General features: G+C 35.8%; 1 protein-coding gene across 1 annotated transcript in view; it reads right to left on the minus strand.

Annotated features, from left to right (window-relative positions):
* Positions 1–9,022, minus strand: part of ANKIB1 (ankyrin repeat and IBR domain containing 1) — a 171,239-nt gene that overhangs the window by 86,602 nt on the left and 75,615 nt on the right. Inside the window, exons 5-6 of the mRNA XM_037741345.1 lie at positions 3,414–3,596; positions 3,184–3,309 (exon numbers count right to left, since the gene is read on the minus strand). Of these exons, the coding sequence (XP_037597273.1) occupies positions 3,184–3,309; positions 3,414–3,596 (309 nt within the window). The remainder of the gene's footprint in view (positions 1–3,183; positions 3,310–3,413; positions 3,597–9,022) is intronic.

Genomic DNA, 9,022 nt, shown 5'->3' on the forward strand with positions numbered 1-9,022 from the left:
AGACTGAGGCAGAGAGTTTAAGTAATCTGCTTAAGGTCACATAGTACAATCATCAGGCAAACATATGAACCTAGCCAGTCTGGCTCTAGAATCCATATTTTTAACTACAATAATGGCACAACCGGATAAAGAAAATTGTATCTCAGAAAAATATTCACTGAAGCATTTTTTTAAAGGTAAAAATATATAAATTAAATGTTTATCAATAGGTAAATGTTTAAAATATGTAGATTATATGTTCTGGCTTAGGAGAGATGTTCATGATATATTAAGTTGAAAAAATATAGAATTCAATATGACATAATCTTACTTTTGCGTTAAAAATTCAATATATATATATATATATATATATGTTTTCTTAAGTCTGAGAGTAAACACAAGAAACTGTTACCACTCAGGAGTACAGTCAGTATGAAGAATTATTTTACATTTTTAGCCATAAATATTCATTATAAATGTCAGGAAATACATGAAAATAGACAAAATAATAGTAAAGGAGATTACCTATAATCACAACGATCATTTTGATATACTTCAATATTCTTCTTATACGCAGTTTTTTCCTATATAATTAGTATCAAACTGTTCTGTAACTTTTAACATAATATTAGTTATATTAAGTACATTTAAGATCTTAAATCTACTGATAATACCTACTGTTATTTTCTAATTCAATTATAAATTAAAATAAGATGGTATGTTGGGGAAAAAAACTAAATGTCTTTCAGTTTGATTACATCAATATTATTTCTGGACTATTATTGTTCAAATGTCCTCTGACTAAATGACCATACTAATTATTATAGTAACGATTTCTGTTTGACTCAAGATAACGGATTGTCAAAAAGGAGGCAATATGGCAAACAGAAGTTGCTTGGACCTGAAGTCAGATGGATGAAGTTCAGCTCACTTTGATCCCAGCAAATTATTCAGTTATTTTCTGGTTTATCTTCCTCACTAAAAAAAGGTGGGGACGGGAGCACAATTTTCATTCAAGGTTCCCATGTGGAATAAATAACTACGTGAAGGACCAGTAAAATGGTTAGGGCATAGGTCCTCTCTCTTTCTGTGTGTACTTAATCTGAATAAGCTTGCCTATAAAATAACCTAAATACAGAAACAAAATATTTTTTAAAAAGTAAATTTTAATTCCAAGAAACTCAGTTCTTTTGGTCATATGGAGAGTATAAAGCTCAGAAATTGTTGGGAATTCATGGGGAAAATAAACATGATTATATTTTTGTACACACATACAAATCAATAGTTACATAATGCCTTTAAGAATCAAGTTAGCACTAAATACTGAGGAATCAGAATCCTTTTAGGAGGAAAAAATATACTGTGTTATAATTTCTTTAAGAAATATCTAATGGATGCCTACTTTGGGCAAGCAGTGTTTCAAACATTGAAAACAGTCTGTTGAATAGGCAGATATGGCTCTAGCCTTCATGGAGTTGACAATCTAATAGGAGAGAAAAGCAATAAACAAGTAAATGAATACATAAGCAAAATAATTATAGCATGTGATAGGTCCTACGAAAAATAAACAGGGGGTATAAAGTTTCTGATAAGATAGGAAGAATAGGTTTTGCGATCTATTACACAATGGTGACTATAGTTAATGTATTGCATATTTCAAAATAAGAGTACATTTCAAGTGTCTCCTCATAAAAAATGATAGGTGACTTAGGGATGGATATGTTAATTAGCTTGATTTAATCAATCCACATTGTATATATATATCAAAACACAACACTGTACTTCCAAATGTATACAACTATTTTTTAATCAAAAATAATATTAATAAAAGAATTTAAAAATTAAAGTAAAAACGGTATATAATAAAGAATAATGGGAAGAGAGGAGACCTATTTTAGAAAGAATGGCAAAAATAACTGGGAGATTTCAGATCTAGAAAAGAGCAACTGCAAATGCCTTGGTGTAGTCTAGGTATTACAACAGAGCAAGGTGTGCTGGGGATAAAAGGTCTGAGATAACGCTGGAAAGGCAGGTAGTGGTCAGATCACATAAGGGCTTACGTCTGAGCAAACAGTTTGGATTTCATTTTAAGTACAATGAAAAATCATTAAATGATTTTAATGATATGTATAACTTTCAAAATGTTATTCTGAATCCTGTGTACAATATGGATTATAAAGAGACAAGAATAGAAGGAAGAAGACCAGTAAGGAAACTATTATAGCAGGTCAGATAAGAAGTGAAGGTGGTAAGGGCCTAGAGAGGTAGGAATACAGGTTGGGAAGAACAAACGAATTTAAGTTGTATTTTTGGAGGTCAAATTGACAGGATTTCCCAATTGTTGGGATGTGATGATTAAGAAAATGTGAGGAATCAAGAATGCTTCCCACATTTATGCTTGAGCAAATCAGTGGATAGAGGTAATGCTTACCGAGACCAGGAAGACATAAAGGAAAACCAGAAGAGAATGCTGTCCCCAAAGCCAAGGGAAAAGTGTTTCATTAAGAAGGAATTGGTCAATTGCATTAGGCGCCACTGAGGAATTCAAGTAAGATGAAGGCAGAAAAGTACCCACTAGATTTGGCAACATGTCATTCCATGATGGGGGGCAGTTCCATCAGAGTAGAAGGGAAGAAAGGCATACTGCAGTGGGCTAAAGAGTGAATGGAAGGTTAGGAAGTGGTTCTCTTCATAAGAAGATAAGAGATATGGGGCTACAACTAAAGGGGAAGAGAGACAGGGCTGGGGAAGGGTTGAGTCAATGGCTGCTTTTTGTTTTTTATTTTGTTTTTAAGATGGGATCTACCACAGCACATCTGTTGATAAGATCAACCCAGAAGAGAAGGTGAGACTGATGAACAGCAGGATTGGAGTCTTGTAGCAGTAAGAGTGAATGGGATTCATATCACACATCAGCGCCTTATTTATCTGTAAGTAAACACACTCATATGATAGACAAAAGACCCATAGCTCCAGATTTCCTAGATGTCATTATTTATTTATTTTTAAAGTTAGACAGGGTCTCACTTTGTCACCAGGCTGGAGTGCCCTGGCATGATCATAGCTCATGGTAGCCTTGAACTCTTGGGCTCAAGCAGTCCTCTTGCCTTAGCCTCCAGATTAGCTAGAACAATGAGTGTGGGCCACCATTCCCAGCAAATTTTTATAGTTTTTTGTAGAAATAGATTCTTGCTATATTGCCCAGGCTGGTCTCGGAACTCTCGTGCCTTGGCCTCCCAAAGCACTGGAACCACAGGCATGAGTCATGGTGGCTAGCCTAGATGTATTTTCATACTTCATGGCTATGGAGATGACAGGATATTTAAAATACTGTAAAGAAGAACACACAAACTGAGTTTTAAAGAAGAAAAAATACAAAACAACATAAAATCTAAAATTACATGTAATTTTTTTACTGAGAAAAAAAAACTGACCTCTCGTTTGTCTAATGCAGCATATTCAGCTTCTATTTCTTCAGCCTCAGGATCCCGTGAGAATACCATTTGAGATTCCAAATTGAGGGCCAAATCTTTGTGGTGTTGCTTTTCAGCACAATCACAAGGAGTATCTTTATTTTCATTCTCGGCAAACAAGTCTCCTCCGTGTTTTACTAAAAGCTAAAAAAGTTTTTTTCAAAAACTTGCAACCACAGGTTCAAATAAGTTATTTCATGCTGCCTATTTTTAAAACATTAAAAACATAAACTTACCACAACAAAAATGTAACAGTATGTACAGTATGTATTTGAAATGACAAAAAAGGATTTAGATACCAGTGGCTTCTTATTTTAAGATTAGTAATTCCTGTTTTTCTGTAATGAGTTCCTCTAGTTAAAAGTAATAAAAATAATAACCCCAAAACCAATTTTTTATACTTCTGAAATTCTTAAGCATTTTGTTTGGTCCAAAAAATAACATTTTGTTTAAAGATAGAAAAAGTTTACAGTTACTCAGGACTTTAAAAATTTAAATTTCTTATAATTTCTATAAATCTTTCTTAAACAAGGACACTGCTGATACTGCTATTTTAACTACTGTCTGGATGTCCTGACATGGCAGACAAAAGTTTCATTCATTATCCAGTGAAACACTGAAATGAAACTAGGATGAGCAAGTCATTGAGGTAAAGCGGTTTTCAATATTCTTCAAAATAAGTAATGGGAATAGCTACTGATAGCCACATTGGGAAGATAAGTCTATCCATCTCTCTTTGACCCAAAGAAATCCCACCTTTACAAATACAATACATGGAATAGCGACTTGACTTGTTTAATAATGAGGTTTCTGCTAGCTTTGCAGGAGTTAAATATGTTGTTACTGAGGGATGTAGGTTCAAATTTCCCCATTACATCTGCAAAGACATTAAGAAAGACATGAATGCCAGGAGAGCCATATCTAGGACAACTCTAATGGACAGCCTGACAGTCGCAGGATTCTTTTATAGGATTCACTCATGCTCATGATAATATAGTAATGGTCACTATTTACCATTTTCTAAACACTTTAAAGCACACACTCTTATTTAATATTAACAACCCATATGACAGGGGTATTATTATATCTCAGAACAGTTAAGTAGCTTTTCTAAAGTTACCCAGCTAGTAGGCAGTAGAACTGGGCTTCAGACCCAAGTTGGACCAGGTTTTTAACCATGACTGGACACTACACTGACTCGTAAGAAGGTAAGCTAATCACACATATCGCAGAAGTTAAATTCATCCTGGGTCCATCTTGAAGTTCTTCCCAGGCTCTTATTACCTAAATGTCAATACTTTTTAGAGGTTTTCATTTTACATGAATTAATCAAAATGGTAGCTTCTTTTTATTTTCTTCCAAATAATTTTATCTTCTTTCCTTCCTCAACACACAACCTTCAGTTAAAGTTTTTTAGAACTGGAATCCTCAAGGTTCTCCTACAGTCCTAAGAGCCCTCACAAAACAAGGGGCTTATATCAATGCCAGATCTGGAAGGCATGGGCTAACTTCACAAGCCCACAGGATTTGACTTTAGCTTCTTGCTCTAGCCAAGGGTATGCCTTAGAGCTAAGGTGGGTTTTTAAGTAGTAAAAACAAGCAAACCAACCAAGAATATGAAATATAGACCCATGGCTACAAGGCTTAAAATATTTACTCTCTAGTACTTTACAGAAAAACATCTGTTAAGAATGGCTCTAAATTGTCATTCTGGCAGCCACCTTCTAGACTCTGAGGGCAAGGTCTTATCAGCTGCTATTTACCACCTAGAACCTTTTTAGTGCAAGTGTGGTCTGGGGACCAGTAATATCATCTGGGAATTTGTTAGAAATGAAGAATCTCAGCTTGATCCCCCAACTCCCTCCAAGCCCAGGCCTCTGAATCAAAATGTCATTCTCATCTCCAAGAGATTCGTTTTGTACATAAATGTTTGAGAAGCAATGATCCTAGAGTACAACTAATGTGGCTGTGGAATTGATAAATTTATATTACTTAATTTATTCAATACTGGGAACTTGTAGTAAGTCTAGAGACTTAACATATCCATAGCAGATCTACTATATTTTTATCCTCTCTGCTTCATAGGTTATCAACACATAAATACAAAATAGACTATCTGTTCTTGACTGCTGCCCAACTAAAGAGTTGACTTCATTCTTGAGTTCTCTATTTAGTTCCCTATTTAGAGTCATAGAAAATTATTTCTAAACGCATGCTGAGATAACTTTCAAAGTCAGGATTTGGTTTACTTTGCAACAGATATTACCACAGAAAAAATATTAAATATTAGAAAATAAGACAAATCATCTTTAATTTAATGCCCCAGTCTTCCTTAATAAAAGCAAAGACAATAAAATTTAAGAAACTGTACCCTAACAGAATCTTGGTAAGGGGAGCCTTATTAAAAGGATATGCCAGAATGTGGACTTCATTCATTGGGGGGTTTAAAAAATGTGTGTTGGAGAGGGGATGTGTGAGAAGTCACTGCTGACAATTGTTAGAACTTGGGTGAGCATGATTGGTAAACTATCTTTGCAAGGTGTTCCCTAATGAGTTTGACTGGAGTTGGGGCGAGGAACCATAAAGACATATATCTCATTGTGCAATCTGGCACCTATAGAAAAACTCATAATCAATTATGAAATGAGAGGGTCCATGTTTGTAGTATTTGACTCGGCTATGAAAATCCGCCTGTATGTTACCTTTGGCACAGAAGATAGCTGGCAGCAACAATGCCTCACATATTGAGGAGAACATGTTAAAAAGTACTTCAGCTTGCTGACCTTTAGGGCATAAAGTCAGGAACACTAGTAAGTAAAAGATGTCTTAAGTAGAGATAACTGCTAAAATGTTATGCAATAAAGTTAAGGTGTTTTACTTTGACAAAATAGAAAGTTATGTTTGGTTCTGAAGACTACTTTTTAAATGCTTCAACCAAAGCATCCCAACTAAGTATCGGCTTTCCCAGTTTCAAATTAGCTAAGAAGGATTTAATAGGAGGACTGAATATTTCACTTAAATATAGTTTTAAGCCTATCTTGGTGGCACATAAAATGTTGTCCTAAAAGAAACCAAATTATCATGATCTCAACACATCTGTTCTTCTATTCTGCCTTTCTTTCCATTCACAATTCCAGAGGAAGAGGGGTAGGGGTTTTAAGAGAGGTAACCCCTACTATTCAAGACAAATCCTACCCCATCCCTTTGATCACCCTCTAAATGGCTGGTGACTCTCAATTGACTTATTTAGGACTATAACTTAATCCTGCTATCCTTCTGGTTACTTTCCTAAAAAACTCTCTTTCTTGGCTTTCACATTTCTCAAATTAGTGATTGATACCAAATGTCTCTCAATTTCCTCAGCAAACGACTCAATTATGCCCAGCAATCTGACTTCTACCTGGAGTATTTTACTGAAACAATATTGCAGAAAGTCATTAATACCTCTTAACTCTGAAATCCATCAGTCTTTCTCAGTCCCCCAATTCTTTTACCTTTCTGCAGCACATCACATGATGGATCAGCTCCTCTCCTTGAAATTCTTCTCTTGCATCTTTGACATTGTATCATCTTGGTTCTTTTATTTCACTATTTTCTGTGTTCCCCTCATAGGCACCACTCGTTGCTCTCATCTCTTTAAACATAGGCATTCTTCAAATTGATGCTGTGACTTTATCTATGACCTCTTTATCTATGATCTCTTTATCTATTATTTTATCTATGACCTAAAGTATTTTCCTTGTATCTCTCATCTCTACATTATCTTGCTTTTAGAATGTCAACTCTATGTAGATAACGCTCAATTCTAAATTCTAAATGAGAGTCTATATTCTTTACTCCCTAACGCTTTGGTCATAATTGTCAGCAGCCTGCCTATAATTTCATGTGGATCAGCTAAGATGTAACATCCAGCCTTCTAAATGAAAACTCAATATACTCTCCCTTCCTTTCAACCAATTCCTCCATTTCATCTCACTTTTCCAAATGTCTGTTAATTGTTAGCAGGCTTCAAAGTCACTCAGGTTCAAAACTATGCCCATCTTATTTAAAAATAAAGTTAATTAATTTAACTCTAATTATAGAGGTGATAGCAGGTATAGAGAATGTGGACAAATCAAAGACAGAAAATTATATTGTCTAAAGAGGGCTCACTAATGTCAGTATTTAACATTATAGGGCCCCCATCCTTTTTTTTTAAACCTTTCTTTCCCTTGCTTTCTTGTAACAACTGACCTAGTCACCAAAGGCTAACAGTTCTTCACAATGTCCCCTGGCATCTGCCTCATTCTTTCCATCTCTAATACTACCACACAAACCCAGATGCTTTGTCAGTTCACACCAAAATTAGTGCATTTATCTTCTAACTCCTATCACTCTTTCTAATACATTGCTTCTCAGCTTACCAACGTCTGGGTTCCCCTCTCACAAACCTAAATTTTATTGGTCTGAGGTTTCTGTGTAGCCATGCTTAGAACTACTGTTCTAGCACAAAGGTTTTCAAACGGTGTAAGAATAATTTGGGTAGCCTGATAGTCCTATTAGGTGAATTTGGAGAGGGCACTGTAAGAAGTATGTATACTTTTCACAGGTGATTCCAATATAGGCCCCCCACAAATTATGCCCTAAGCCAGGGTTCTCAAGCTTTAAATAAGAATCCTTTTGGGATTTTGTTAAACTAGATTCAAATTTGGTTATTCTTGGATGGAGCTGAGATTCTGCATTTCCAACAAGTTCCCAGGTGATTGATGTCAGTGACAGTCTGAGGACAATTCTTTTAAGTAGCAAGGCTTTAAGAAATGCTGCTTTAGAAGCACCCCATTCAAATGTATTCTACATTACAAACATCATGCTAATCTCATTACATTTGCTTTCATAATATCTATCACTTCTCTAATAAAAAATTCTTTTTCTTTTTTTTTTTTGGAGACAGGATCTTGCTTTGTCACCCAGGCTCACCATGGCTCACTGCAGCCTCGACCTCCTGGACTCAAGTAATCTTTCCACCTCAGCCTCCCAAGTAGCTGGGACTACAGGCGTGGACCACCATGCCTGGCTAATTTTTTGATTTTTAGTAGAAATGAGGTCTCACTATGTTGCCCAGGCTGATCTTAAATTTTTGGGATCTAGCAATGCTTCCACCTCGGCCAACCACAGTGCTAGGATTACAGGCGTAAGCCATTGCGCTTGGCCAAAAAATCTTCAATGGCTCAATTTTCTCTAAAAGAAACCCCAAGTTCTTAACCTTGGCCTTTAGTACTTTCTACTTGGTACATCCTCTATCTTCCTTTAAAGTAATCTGTTTTATTATTCCTCCACAAAAGATTTCAATCTGCATATGTCTGAGACCTAGAACAGAGCTTCTCAAACTCTGTCATGCAAATAATCACCAGGAGAATTTGCTAAAACATTGCTGGAATCTATTCCCAGAGATGTAAGTTAAGAATGTGAAGGTCTAGCCGGGCGCGGTGGCTCAAGCCTGTAATCCCAGCACTTTGGGAGGCCGAGGCGGGTGGATCACAAGGTCAAGAGATCGAGACCATCCTGGTCAACATGGTGAAACCCCGTCTCTA

Source organism: Cebus imitator, unplaced genomic scaffold, assembly GCF_001604975.1.
Source record: "Cebus imitator isolate Cc_AM_T3 unplaced genomic scaffold, Cebus_imitator-1.0 Scaffold98, whole genome shotgun sequence".
Classification (NCBI taxonomy): Eukaryota; Metazoa; Chordata; class Mammalia; order Primates; family Cebidae; genus Cebus; species Cebus imitator.